This window comes from Zingiber officinale, chromosome 2B (genome assembly GCF_018446385.1).
Source record: "Zingiber officinale cultivar Zhangliang chromosome 2B, Zo_v1.1, whole genome shotgun sequence".
Lineage (NCBI taxonomy): Eukaryota > Viridiplantae > Streptophyta > Magnoliopsida > Zingiberales > Zingiberaceae > Zingiber > Zingiber officinale.
The window spans coordinates 132001071-132015038 of NC_055989.1; the positions used below are offsets into that span (position 1 = coordinate 132001071).

The 13968-nt window shown below is 37.1% G+C and overlaps 3 protein-coding genes across 3 annotated transcripts; all 3 read left to right on the forward strand.

Annotated features, from left to right (window-relative positions):
- The first annotated feature begins 405 nt into the window (after positions 1-405).
- On the forward strand, positions 406-5483 carry LOC122047276 (protein APEM9-like). Its single transcript, XM_042608443.1, has 7 exons — positions 406-639; positions 1591-1680; positions 2492-2656; positions 3606-3683; positions 3916-4198; positions 4739-5076; positions 5197-5483. Exons 2-7 carry the CDS (start codon positions 1628-1630, stop codon positions 5315-5317), a joined length of 1038 nt encoding a protein of 345 aa, XP_042464377.1. The 5' UTR covers positions 406-639; positions 1591-1627; the 3' UTR covers positions 5318-5483.
- A 1611-nt stretch (positions 5484-7094) lies between these two features.
- LOC122048723 (ethylene-responsive transcription factor ERF017-like) lies at positions 7095-7430 on the forward strand. Its single transcript, XM_042610257.1, has one exon. The coding sequence runs from the start codon at positions 7095-7097 to the stop codon at positions 7428-7430; it is 336 nt and encodes a 111-aa protein (XP_042466191.1).
- A 767-nt stretch (positions 7431-8197) lies between these two features.
- On the forward strand, positions 8198-11333 carry LOC122047277 (protein FAR1-RELATED SEQUENCE 5-like). The gene is made up of 3 exons (XM_042608444.1): positions 8198-8897; positions 9014-11196; positions 11284-11333. Exons 1-2 carry the CDS (start codon positions 8777-8779, stop codon positions 10003-10005), a joined length of 1113 nt encoding a protein of 370 aa, XP_042464378.1. The 5' UTR covers positions 8198-8776; the 3' UTR covers positions 10006-11196; positions 11284-11333.
- Positions 11334-13968: the final 2635 nt, after the last annotated feature.

The window sequence follows — 13968 nt, forward strand, 5'->3', positions numbered from 1 at the left end:
TCTATTATTCTGTGCAATTAATAAGTTTTAGAAAATTAATTTCAACGTCCAAATCAAACGATTTAATAGTTTCTATTACTTAGGTTATTTTGTTTTGTTGACCTCTAAATTAGATTATTTTATAAAGTAAGAGATATTTTTGAAGTTTATTATTATTATTATTATTATGTTAATAATTTTATGATATTAAAATATAAATATTATTAAATATCATTTTACAAGAATGATAGCTGAATTACTGATCGCGACATCCAATCCCGAGGGCTTAACTCACATAAATTGAGAAGGAAAGACAAAAAAATATATATATAAAAAAAGATTTTGTCTTGTTTTATTTTTCTAACAAAGGGAAAAGGAAGAAGAAATTACATTGACATCTAACAACTTTTCAAACTTCGATTACACGGTATTGTATATATAATTCGTATGGTCTAATTTACTCACCAAACGGACCGTAGGTCCGCAGCCCTAGATTTCTCCCTTCGCTTCCGGTTTTGCGTCGTTCCCTTTCTCTTTGTTACCGTTCTCTTCCCGGTAGCATCCAGCCGGTGACAACCGCCATTTGCTGCTGCTGACGCTTCCTCCTCCGCTATCTCCGTTCCCAAGTTCGGTGCTTGGCTGCGACTACGACTTGTTTGGGTAAGGATTTTGTTTGTGTTGTGGAATGATCGCCTTGACTAATATTAGTTGTTTAGGGTAGATTGATTCTTGTTTGTGTTGTGGAATGATCATCTATTCTGGATTAATACTCGTTTAGATTAAAGTGGTCTGAGTGTTCGGTATTATCAGAACACTTGTATTTTGGGGATTTGAATAATGATGTTAGTAACCTTTACTCCTTAAAGATTGGGATTTATTAGGGGACTAGATGCTCGAATAGGTGGAGTTCAAGATTGATACTTCTATTACATATTAGCTGTATTTGATTTTTTAAAGCTATACTAATGTCGATTATGCAGACTTTTTAAGTGGGTAAATCTATTCTGAATCTCTCTTATAAATCATTGTGCATGAATTAAATGTGTAAAACATTAATATGCTCCTATAAATTATTGAAAATGGTCTCTCGTGTATGACCTTGTGCATGAATTAAATGTGTTAAAACATTATATATGCTGCTATAAACACTTGAAAATTTATTGAAAAGACTATGTTAAATCACAAAAAAGGGGTTCAAAATTGAATTAATCTGTGGGTTAAATTTTTGGATGAAATGAATGCTTATTTTCTCTCATGTTTATCTGTCATGTGGGACATCTTGTAGATGCTCTTGTTAAGGTGAAAATATATTCAAATCTTAGAGGCCAAATAAAGTACATATTTTGTTCTGTTATTCGCTTCACTTTCATTGATACACGCTATTAGGTTATTTTAGTGACTTTCCAAAGGAGTACTTCCTCATGCATGGCAGAATACTTTGGGGTGAATATATATAGAAATATCAATGTCTGCATACCTCGGGTCATTGAATTAATTGTAAAAGTACACACTGACAAATATTTGACATTTTATTCTTTTCTCTTTCATCTTTTTTCGTTTCAAATGTACACTTCCACAAACAATCTTATCTCGCTTGACGGGTGATCTCAGTTGGGAGACATAGGATTAGCGAGGACACAAGAAAGTGATGGCTCTTCTTTCTGTCTCTGCAATATGGGACGAAATTGACATCTCTGAGAGGTAAAGCTATCTTAGGATATATTCTTTCTAGCTTATATACTGTTTTTATTATATAATAGGGGTTTTGAGTTTATCCTCAATATGGGAGGAAATGTAAAGTTATTTATATGTATTACTATACACACACATACATGTGTACATGCATACATAGATGTATGGTGACCTTAGTGAGCATAAAAGCTTTGCGTACTTTGTAATTTCATTTATGTGCCTATCTCTAAATGCCTGTGCTAACTGTATCCTGTGTGATCTATGTGGAATTTGAGTAGAAAGTTCCACACTTTAGATTTTACTTGTAATCTATATCCTTTAACTAAAGTCCTTAATTCTGTGGATTCCTTGGATACCAGATCAGAACTACTAGGAGATTAGTAACTGAACATATCAAGACTATTCTGCAATAGTTTTAGGTATATAAAATCACCAAAGTCTTGAATTTCTTAAATTAGAATGGATATGTTTATAGATCATTAATCTCTGAGTATAATATGTTAAGTTGTTCTTTAAGATGTCTATTGTTCTCTTCTTCCTTTACAGTTTGTTTGTTAATTTATCTGCAAAGTTTTACATGAGTTATTTATCAGCGATGTTATTCTCAAAAAAGATTATTCAAGTCTGTTTGCTGATAAAATATCTGATAGCATACTGCCCTTACTAGTAATCCCTATTTTTGAGGTCATCAGCATTGAAACTCAATGCTTGGTTCAATGTTGCTTCTTTGCCAAACTTTTTATGCTATTATTTGTTTATCAACATAACCTGATTATGATATTGTTAAACTGTGCTTATCATTGTTTATTCCGTGGGCTAGCTATCTTGTTTGTTGCATGTTTGAGGAGGCAACAACCCTTGCTGCTTCAATTCTTCATCGTGTATTATGTACTCCCTTTGAAGATGCAATAGATGATGTTCAGTCAGATGAAATTTTGGTATCAGCCAGTATGGTTTTTATCCAGTCAATGAAACAATTGAAAAGGTTTGTAATTGTTATGCTAAGAAATGTTGTTGCAGACTTGTATTTCATTTTAGTTATAAATAAATATAATAATCCCAAGATATTCCATTGTCAAACAATCACAAATTGCGGAATGAAATTGACAACCCATTTCTAAGATTTTCTTTTCCTAGACCAATTTAGGTAATTTTCATTTTCTACTTCCACATGTTCTTTCAGTACAATGCCATTTGGACTTAGTAAACCATACCTTAAAAGTGCAAAAATTTAGGTTAATTTGAACTAAGAATGATTAATCATTATCTGTTGTGTGATTTTAGCAATAGCGAACCAGAATTGACAGAATAAGAACAGGTTTTGATGTTCAACGATATGGACAACAATTTGGAGAGATGGATGTGCTCAATGACCAATAAAATCCATAGTTACAGTGGATCAATTTGTATTTAAAGGAACAAAGCTATAAAATTTACTTAATGACAAAAGATGACCCTGACTTATGACCTTTTATAAGTAAATGATGGGATAAGAGAAGATTTCACATTCTTGGGTGACACCTGGCTTGTAGTTGTATGCTCATTTGAAATTATCATGTTCAAGGATAAGATGTGCAAAATAAATTGTATATATATATATCTTCAATAAGAGAGGCCAACTGATTGGCTCTTGTTAAAGGACAATAAGGATCCAAAAATAAGAATTCGGAGCAGCATTGTTGGAGTTTCAGCATCCATACAAGTATTCAAGTCTGGATGCATGTTATATGATAAAATACAAGAGAGACATGTTTCCTACTTCATTTTATAGGTAAGCGCATTCCACCATAAGTCTGGTCTAACCATAGTACTCTGCAGCTGCCACATTACTATGCTGTTCCTTTTCCCCTCAAGGATGATATGTTTTCCAAATTATTCAACCCTTCTTCATACATCGACTGATTCTTGTGCATCCTGTTCTCGTAATTCTGCAGGACAGAAGAAATAATTGTTGAGCTTAGAACATTGTTTGGCTCAGTTGCAGCTATACCTGTTCAAGTGTTTCTGACAGGGTAAAGTTCTTTGTTGCACCATTCATACTTTGCAAAACTTATGTTGGCTTTGTCTTTAATCTGTTGCTTCTCTTGATTGTTGTAAATATCTGATTTGTGCATATTTGAACTTGGCTGAGCTTGTTTTCTCAATACTATAAACCTTTTGATATACGGTAACTTCATTAGACAAGTTCCCTTGTAAATATATCTATTTTGTATTTTCATAAAGCAATATAGCAATGATTTGTAGGGCGTGCATGCAAATTTCTGAAGGATATACATCCAACCTTGGGTCAATCTTTGAGGAATTCCTCAGCAAATGGAAGCTTGTGGATGACAAAATGTACATTTTGACAGATGCAGAACCTCAATGTTCTGATAAAGGAAGCCCAAAGCAGCTTGTAATGAGTCCTGAAAAGTACTTGGCGGTTGCTGAAGTTTATACCATAACAGTTCTTGGGCGAGTCTTTCATAATCTTAACCTTGCAATATCCTGGACAGAGGAAGCAGAGTTGCCTGAAGAGAGCCGTCAGGTAAGATTTCCATCTCAAGTCATATCGGCTTTCTGCATGTTGATGCATGCAATTCAGTAAATTCTGTAATCTAGTTGATCTTAAAAGTTAAAACCCAAATGATATCATAGAAGTCGTTAATTTTATGCAAATTATGGTCCTATTTATAGATAGCAGGCTTTTTAGTTTTATACGCCCAACCACTAACGTATTCTTTCACCACCGGCGAAAGGATTTTAGGTATATTGATTCTACTAATTGTTCTCATGAGATCTTTTTGTATGTTTTCCTAGATTCATACTGGGAAGGCCCAACGGCTAACGTATACTTTCACCACCGGTCCTTTTGGGTGTATTGATTGTACTAATTGTTATCCTGAGATTTTTTTCGTATGTTTTCCTAGATTCATACTTGGAAGGCCCTTTCCTGACTCATTAAAATTGAATTACGGCATAGGAAGGCAAGAGATGCCTCTGCGAAAAGTATTAGATAATTTTCGCAGTGTCATCTTTAATTTTCTTTAGAAAATCCATTAAAGTTTTCATCATTCATCCTTTGCAGGTCTTGCATAGGAGGTTACACTCTTTGCTAAGTGCTCAAAGGCTAGACCATGCACACTCGTCTTCTGCCAATGGATCCATGCAAATTGGAAATGAAACCTACCCTAAAGCAAGAATACAAGAGCTGCAATTCGACGAGAGCAAACCGATAGCGAATTCTTTAAAAACTGCTCATCCAAGCAAGAAAATCGCGGATCAAATATTCTGGTGGTTTGATACAGTCGGTATCAAAGTTGGCAACATTCAGCTGGTTCTTCCTCGTGGGAAAAATTTGCTCTTTGGCTTCTTGATCATTCTAGCCTCCTACATTCTCCGTCGCAGAACTACTACGCTGAAGCGGTAAGGTTACTATTTTCTTCACATCAATTGCTAGTGAATTTTAGTCTAATAGGCTACGTAATGGGTTCAACAAGTTCGTTAGTGTGCCATCACTGACCCCTCGCCTTGCGAACCACACAGATTGGTCGCTAGACAAGCTTCAGTTGTTAAAGGGGCTCTGCTTGATGCCTGGCGACTGGCGTTCTCTGTCCAAGTGAACCCGCTGGCTGCTATCCAACAGCTTCCCTCTGCTCCGCAATGAAACGCCCAGTGATGTATGTAGAATAATGCCCAGTGGAATTGAGTTTATGCTGTACTATTATGTAAACAATATTCTAATTGTTTACACTTCATATAGCTGTTTCTGTAATTCTCAAAAATTAATATTTATTTATTTATTTATTATTTTTTAAAATAATAAAAGAACACACTATAAGCATCATGGTTGTCAACCGCTGCTCTGGCTTGGAGAGAACATTTCCTCTGAATTATATTGATGAGGATGTTCATGACCGACACAAGCCGGAGGAATGTATGACTGAGTATGAGCTGCGGCAGCAACTAGAGAATGAGTCATGCATGCCGATCTAGGCAAAGGAAGAAGCTGATCGTGAGAACTCAAAGTCAGAGAGCAAGATGGGATTTTCTTGGTAGCAAGGTCACTCTGGCGCTCTCACAGCCGATGATCAATGACCATTACACTCTTTCTTGAGAAAGAGTGCCATGGTGATGAATCGATATTGTTGCAAATGTATTGGCGTGTACATCTCCAGTAGACCAGTACCACTAATAAAATAAAAATGTAACATATATATATTTTCAAATTTTTAACAAAAATTATAATATGGTAAAAAATTTCCCTCTTTAATAAATATATAAATACATAGCTTTATACATTACATATAGAATCAATTTTGTCGTTTTACACGATTTGAAACCAAAGCAAAGTCGGAATCTCCTTTATTTTTAATACCAAAATAAGTTAATAACTCGACAAATTTGTTTTATTTGATTGGATTCTAATATGCTTTCTTTTATGTTTTTTCTAAAACATGTGATTCATGCATCGTTTGAAAAGACGAGACCTCATAAAGAATATTATTTACAGGATGATGGTAATTTAAAAAAATAAAGAAAGAGAAAAATTAAGGTAAAATAATTTTATTTTCATTTTCTTTGATGGAATAAAGAGAGGAAAGGAGAAAGTTAGTTTTGTTTTTTTTTTAAAAAAAAATCATTCTTTAATTTTACTCTCCTAAAAATTACTATTCATGCAAAGATTCAATTATTTTTTTTCAATTTTATTAACAATTACACTCATTAAAAATGAAGTTCTAGAATACCTATCCATTGCGTGAAGGACTGTTATAGTTAAGGCCACTATTGCCATCCTTTGACATTCTTTTGCCTCAATTGAAATGTGCCTCCATGAACTAATTAAATTTGCACTTTTAACATGTGCTATTTAGCTCTAAATTCTACACCTTTCTATGATCCACCCACCCTAATTTTAACATCACTTGCAATAATTGTTCGACAAAGGAATACAAATGATGTATAAAATTCAAAAAAAATGAGAGGGGCATAATGAAATGAAGCCATAACATTTAGAGTTTATTGTTTGAATTCATATATCAATAAGCCTGATCGAAGTACTCCATATCTTTATTCGGATAAACACTTTATATGGATAACCCATTTTATTAAAAACATTTTTTTAAAACAAACAAGCAAAGCAAGTAAAGCATGTGTCTATAAAGAGGTCCATATGAAGCAACAAGACCAATCTCCCACGCCATCAGTAGAAGTACTCAAATATCTACCGGTTTCACGATTAGATAAGAAGGCAGCGTTCCGTGATGGACCGATGAAAGGAGTCCTTTATGCGTAGCTCGCTTGGTTTCGCACGAGCACATTGTTGCTCAATGTGAGTGAGACTCGGGGACTACTGTAGGTGTGCGGGTCCCGCCTGACTCATGCCTGTCCGGTAAAAAAGGGGTCGCAGTGCTGTGTGAGATGAGCGATTTATCTTTTTGTTGATGGAGCAGCGCGGCCGCGAGGAAAGCGGATCGGCGGTGGAGCGGCGGCGGTACAGGAGGGTGCGGCGGCGGAAGTGGGGGCGGTGGGTGTCAGAGATCCGCCGGCCCAACAGCCGCGCGCGCATTTGGCTGGAGTCCTATGACGCCCCCGAGAAGGCGGCACGGGCGTTCGACGCCGGCTCCGCCTGCCTCCGCGGCCGCCGCGCGTGCCTCAACTTCCTCGACGACGCACCAGCTCCGCAGGCCTCCTGCCCCGGCCTCTCACCGTCCTCCAGATCCAGGCCGCAGCAGGCCGCCACGCCGCCCTCAGATGGGCCTAGTGGACGATACAGATGATCATCCCCGGATTCTGCGTGGACAGCTCGCGATCCACGTCACTGCCGCTCTCGGGCGGAGCCCACTTAACCAGCCACGCGGAGGATTTAGATTGGTCCACATTCGAGCCGCTCCCCGCGCGCGACCAGTCCAGATCCTATGCGCCCGTCTCCCGTGCGCCCTCTGCGCCCGTCGCTACGCGACAAAAAACCCACGCGCTAAGCACGTGCGTTTCTCCGCTCCAGTAATAAAACCCAGCTCCAACGCACACATATCGTTTCCTGCTGATCGGTCTGTTGACCGATCAGCAAGAATGCTGATCGGTCAGCAGACCGATCAGCAGGAATGCTGATCGGTCTTGCTGACCGATCAGCATTCTAGCAGGAAACTTTATTAACTTTTTTTAATTTTTTTTCTTTTTTTTTAAAAAATAAAATAATAAATAAAAACGTTTCTAATACATATAATAATTATACAAGTCCAATATACTTCGATCCATATTAATCCTAATAAAAAATAGTAAATACTAATGTTATATTTTTGTAATATTAGGATAATTAGTAGGCATTAACGATCAGTCTGCTGAAAAAGCCCGTCGAAAAAGCCCGCTTCTCCTCTCCGCTTCTTCTCCAGCCGACGACGGAGCTCTCTTCGCTTCTCCAGCCGACGACGGAGCTCTCTTCGCTTCTCCAGCCGAAGACGGAGCTCCCTACGACCGCAGGACCTCGCGAACCCTAGCTCTCCGCCGATTCCCTCTACGCCCTCTGCGCCCGCTGCCCCGTGTGCCCTCTTCGCCCGGAGGTAACAAAGATTGCATCATAACGAATTATGAATTTTAGTTGGCCTTGATATTTGGGTGGCTACATTGATGTTTCAATAACTTCCTTATCATTTCTAATTTTGTAAATGTCACAGAAAAATCCTGTGCTCAACCATGTTACTAAAATCCTAGATATTGGTTTTGTATCTAAGGACATGCTTGATCCTTATGTTGGAGTAGGAAACCTCATTATTTCTCTGTTTATCTTACTTGCTCATGCAAACTGGAACCTAAAATTTTAAGTTGAACTAATGGTAAATTACTGCTTCAAATCTTGAATTTTTTTGCTAATTGGCCGCAGCCTCGCGCTCTGTGAATGAAACCTGTTGTGATTACTGAAAGCACAGCACTTTACAGTATATTGTCCATTGTTCTGGATCAGCTTGAAGTGCTTGCACATTTTCAGGATTTTTCTGTGACATTTTTTCACATGTTAAGTTTCCTAGAAAGTTGTTCATTGCTATTTGTTAATAATAAAACTGATATTACTTAATACTGATTGTAGAACAGATCAGAAGTATCCTCTGAAAGGTGTTCTTGTTAAGTCATGGAGGGCGAATCTATGAGTTGTCGTAGGTTGAATTTTGATGAGTCAATTGAAGAGTATTCTGAAGCAAACCAAGGCTGTGGTGATTATGAAGTTAATATAGAAGAAAGGGCTGATGAAGGTAATAAGATTCATAGTGCGTTATATTGAACTTTATATACTTCGTTTTTTTACATAATTTGATTATCTATGTGCATTGTTAATTGATTTGTTTGCATTAATTGATTAATTTTAAAGGCAATGAAGATGACACAGAGATTTTCCCCCCATTAAGCACAGATGAATTGGTGCCAAAAATTGGTATGAAATTTCAAACAGAAGAGGAAGCGTATGACTTTTATTTGAAATATGCTAAACAAGTTGGATTTAGCATACGAAGGACAAGAACCCATAATGATAATTCGGGCAGATTAATTGTCAGGACGTTTTGTTGTAGTGCACAAGGAAAAAGGGGAAAGGACAAACGAGATATTTATGTGAAGCAAAGTTGTGCTGAGACAAGATTTGGTTGTGATGCTAAACTGAGGATTAGTTGTCGAAATAATGACAAGTTTTGTGTGGTGAACTTCATTAAAGAGCATAATCATTATCTTTCAAGCCCAAACAAAACACATCTCTACAGATGTCATAGGAACATATCTTCTTCTGCAGCGATACAAATTAAGATGGCAAGTGAGGTGGGAATCCCCCCAAAAGCATCTCATGATCTTATGATGAGACAAGCAGGTGGGAGGGAGAATTTAGGGTTTATTCCTGAAGACTATAAGAACTACTTGCGATCTAAAAGAACTAGAAATATGAGAGTGGGGGATACAGGAGGTGTTCTAGAATATTTGCAGAAAATGCAATGTGATGATCCAAATTTTTTTAATGCTATTCAAGTTGATGAAGATGATTTGATCACAAACATTTTTTGGTCTGATGCTAAGATGAGAGCTGATTATGGCAATTTTGGAGATGTTGTTTGTTTTGACACAACCTATAGGAAGAACAATGAAAGTCGTCCAATTGCATTGTTCGTGGATGTTAATCATCATAAGCAATCCATAATTTTTGGTGCAGCTTTATTATATGATGAAACTACTTTGTCATTTGAATGGTTGTTTGATACCTTCACTAAAGCTATGTCTGAGAAAAAACCAACAACTATTCTTACAGATCAAGATGCTGCAATGGCAAAGGCTTTAGCTTCCAGATGGCCTGAAACACATCATCGTTTATGCATTTGACACATTTATCAAAATGCCGCAATACATTTGAGTGGAGTTTTTTCTCAATTCAAAGAGTTTGCTAAAGATTTTGCCTCTTGTATATATGATTTTGATGAAGAGGAAGACTTTCTTTCTACTTGGAACTTGATGTTGACTAAGTATGCACTTGAAGATAATGATTGGTTGAGACATTTGTTTAGCATAAAGGAAAAATGGGCGTTAGTATATGGAAGACAAATATTTTGTGCGGATATGACTACAACCCAAAGAAGTGAGAGCATGAATAGCATTTTGAAAAGGTATGTCACTTATCAGCATAAGTTTTTAGAGTTTTTCAATCACTTCGAAAGATTGCTTCAGGATCGTCGATATGAAGAGTTAAAAGCATATTTTAGATCCAATTCAAGTGTTCCATGTTTATTGTATCCGGTTGAAATATTAAAACATGCTAGTTATACTTATACTCCTGAGGCATTCAAGTGTTTTGAAAAAGAATGGTATAAATCTCATGATTCTATTGTAGAAATTTGTGAGATTGTTGGATCACATGCAACATACAAAGTTACTTCGCACAAAAAGAAGCACCATCATATAGTTACACTCTATTAATCTTCTGAAAAAATTCAGTGTAGTTATAGCTGTAGAAAATATGAATTTGCTGGGATTTTATGTTCTCATATTTTGAGAATATTTTCTATGAAAAATATTATGAAGATCCCAAATGAGTATATTTTGGAAAGATGGACAAGAAATGCAAAAGGTGGATACTTTGAAGGTAATGATACAATTGTGAACAAAGATAGTTTGGATCCAAAAATTCTTCACAATATGCGATATAGAGATTTGTGTGGGTTATCTGTTCAATTGGTTACCAAAGCAGCAGAAAGGGATGACACCCACATGGTTGTTAAAAATGCTATGTTGAGCTTATGTAAGATGGTTGATGAAAAATTACAAGTTAATGAATCAATTGTGCATCAATCAAATCTTAGCCAAGAAGCTAGTGAGTTGGTTCAATCTCTAGATGACACAACAAGAAATTTGAATGAAACAGAGTATCAAATTGGCGAAGGAAACGATCTTACAGTCAAAGGAATTAAACCTAAGAAGAAAACAGTTTCAGGCAAGAGGTTGAAAAGAGGCATAGAACAAATTTCTAGAAAAAAGAAAGGGGCAAGCAAAACTAACCAAACTCCAACAATTGTTCAGGTTTCATTCTTACTAATATTAGATTTTTTTTGTATGATGTTACATTTAAAAAGCATATAGAATTAAATAATTTTATTTTTTTAATAGGGTATAGAAGATCCCAATATAGAAGATCAATTTCCACCACTTTTGCCAACACAACTATTTCAGGTTTACTTATTTTTTAACATTCCAAAATTAAATATTTATTAATAAATTCAGGCAACTATCTCAGGCTAACTTTGTTAGTGATTATTATCAGGTGACTTCCTCAACTTCAAAATTTCAGACTGCTATCTCAGCTTTGGACAACAGATTAAACGAAGAACAAGTAAGATGAATACCACCTGCTATCATATTTTATCATGAGTATTATTGTCTTACCTAATCTGCTTATTATTGTTTTGCCTACTCTCTACTTCTCACATAGTTATATTCCCCCCCTCCCCTTTTGCAGCGAAGATATCCACCTACTGGATACCACTCGCTGGATACCACCTGTTGGATACCGCCTGCCAGATTTTTTCCTCCAGGACATCCACCTACTGGATATCCACCGTCAGGATATCCCGCATCTGGATATCCACCTTTCGGAAATCCTCCAGTTGGTTATCCACCTTCGGGATATCCCCCAGTTGTTATCCACCTTCTGGATATCCACTCTTTGAGTATCCTGGTACATCAGCTCCACACCACGGTGAGTCTCATTTTTTATTACCAATATTCACATATCAAGTTTATAGGTGACATGATGTTTACATGTGGGCATATTCTGAATACAGGCGGACAGCACGGGCATCGAAAGGAAAAACATGGTACCTCTTGAACAAATAGGAAAAACATGGTACCTCTTCTTCTGTAGGTACCTCTCGATCTTTTGTTACAGTGTAAGATTGCTTATGTAGCAGGAATTTGGTACACCTCAAATTAACTGCCTTAGTTAGAAATGCTACATGTATTATGTAGGTATATGCTAAACTGCACAGATTGTTTCCTTCCATATATAAACAAATTTCTCAATTCAATTGGATTTTTTTTGTTGAAAATATTAGTTCTTATTATACAATTCCTTTTGGTGATGTTTAGTAATGGCTAGTTCCTTGATTCAAGTCATACAGTTTTGTGTTTTGAGTTTCATTAATATTATTGACGATCCTTTACAATGAACACAAAGTACTTGTCATTCGTGTTAAAAATCTATTTGATGTAAGTATATTGTCTGTTCAATATTATTTCTATCTTGTGTAGGAAAGTTCAGCTTGGGTTACTTCACATTTTGGGCAATCATTGCCGTCGCCTGGGGTTCTATTGCCTCCGCCTTAATCATAGTCTTGCCAATACTGGAAAGCTGGAGGACAATTACATGTGTCTTGAGTGGCATGTTCACCAACGATGCTTTGATTGAAAAGGTTGATGAAATGAATATCCGGATGCGTGCCATCATGTTGGCAATGCCCGAAATTGAGAGACACTACTTGCTGGAAAAGGGCACGGCAAAGAAACTTGATTCATTTGAAGAGGCAAACACCGGTGTCCCAGGTGGTGGTTGCTGAACTGTGGCTGCTTGCTATGAGGAACTTCGCGACTTTGTATCATCTATTATGTGCTGTGTAAACTACTTACTAAAGGTGCATAATTTGTTGTACGCTATGCTCTTGCTTTTCTCCTTCAGCTTTGCTCAGTTTCCAAGATTTTAATGGCAAAAATATTACTGTGTTTGACATAAGATTTATTTTGAAAATGGTGTAACACTTTCAGTGATTCGAATTGACCCCTATCTTCGATCAATTCTACCACAACCCATGTTTCCTAAATTTTGTGGAATGATGCCCATGAATCTTATATTGAGCATAAGAAAACTGTTAACTTGAACTATTATGTTTTGTTAAAACTATCCACAAAACATTATGGCATCTGTTCAACAGGCTCACACTTTAGTTCCTCATCATGTCACCCATCATATTGAAAGTTTAGTTCAGAAACATATTGTGAACTCAAAGCCAGGTGGTTATCTGATCGATCACCAGACCGATCAGTAACCGATCAGTAACCACCGAGAATTACTGATCGGTCTACAGACCGATCAGTAACCGATCAGTAACCACCGAGAAGTTACTGATCGGTCTGTGGACCGATCCACAGCAGGCAACGGAGGCAACGGAAGGATAGGGGGATCGGTCTGTGGACCGATCCACAGAAGGTTGATCGGTCCACAGACCGATCAGCAGACTGATCGTTAATACCTACAAATTATCCTAATATTACAAAAATATAACATTCCTAATATTACAAAAATATAACATTAGTATTTACTATTTTTTATTAGGATTAATATGGATCGAAGTATATTGGACTTGTATAATTATTATATGTATTAGAAACGTTTTTATTTATTATTTTATTTTTTAAAAAAAAAAGAAAAAAAAATTAAAAAAAGTTAATAAAGCAAACATTAGTATCTTCCTGCTGGAATGCTGATCGGTCAGCAAGACCGATCAGCATTCCTGCTGATCGGTCTGCTGATCGATCAGCATTCTTGCTGATCGGTTAACAGACCGATCAGCAGGAAGCGATATGTGTGCGTTGGAGCTGGGTTTTATTACTGGAGCGGAGAAACGCACGTGCTTAGCGCGTGGGTTTTTTGTCGCGTAGCGACGGGCGTAGAGGGCGCACGGGAGGCGGGCGCAGAGGATCTGGACTCCGCGCGCGATGATCTCCTGGGACTGGAGTGGACAGCTGGCGATCCACGTCGTCCACCACGTCCCTATCGCACTCGGAGGCGCCCAACTCTGA

Excerpts from the sequence above, each read along its gene's own strand:
- LOC122047276 (XM_042608443.1), top strand. The coding sequence starts at position 1,628 with ATGGCTCTTCTTTCTGTCTCTGCAATATGGGACGAAATTGACATCTCT. Across the intron at positions 1,681-2,491 it reads GAAATTGACATCTCTGAGAG|CTATCTTGTTTGTTGCATGT; the intron begins GTAAAGCTATCT and ends TCCGTGGGCTAG. Across the intron at positions 4,199-4,738 it reads TGCCTGAAGAGAGCCGTCAG|GTCTTGCATAGGAGGTTACA; the intron begins GTAAGATTTCCA and ends CATCCTTTGCAG.
- LOC122048723 (XM_042610257.1), top strand. The coding sequence starts at position 7,095 with ATGGAGCAGCGCGGCCGCGAGGAAAGCGGATCGGCGGTGGAGCGGCGG.
- LOC122047277 (XM_042608444.1), top strand. The coding sequence starts at position 8,777 with ATGGAGGGCGAATCTATGAGTTGTCGTAGGTTGAATTTTGATGAGTCA. Across the intron at positions 8,898-9,013 it reads AGAAGAAAGGGCTGATGAAG|GCAATGAAGATGACACAGAG; the intron begins GTAATAAGATTC and ends TTAATTTTAAAG.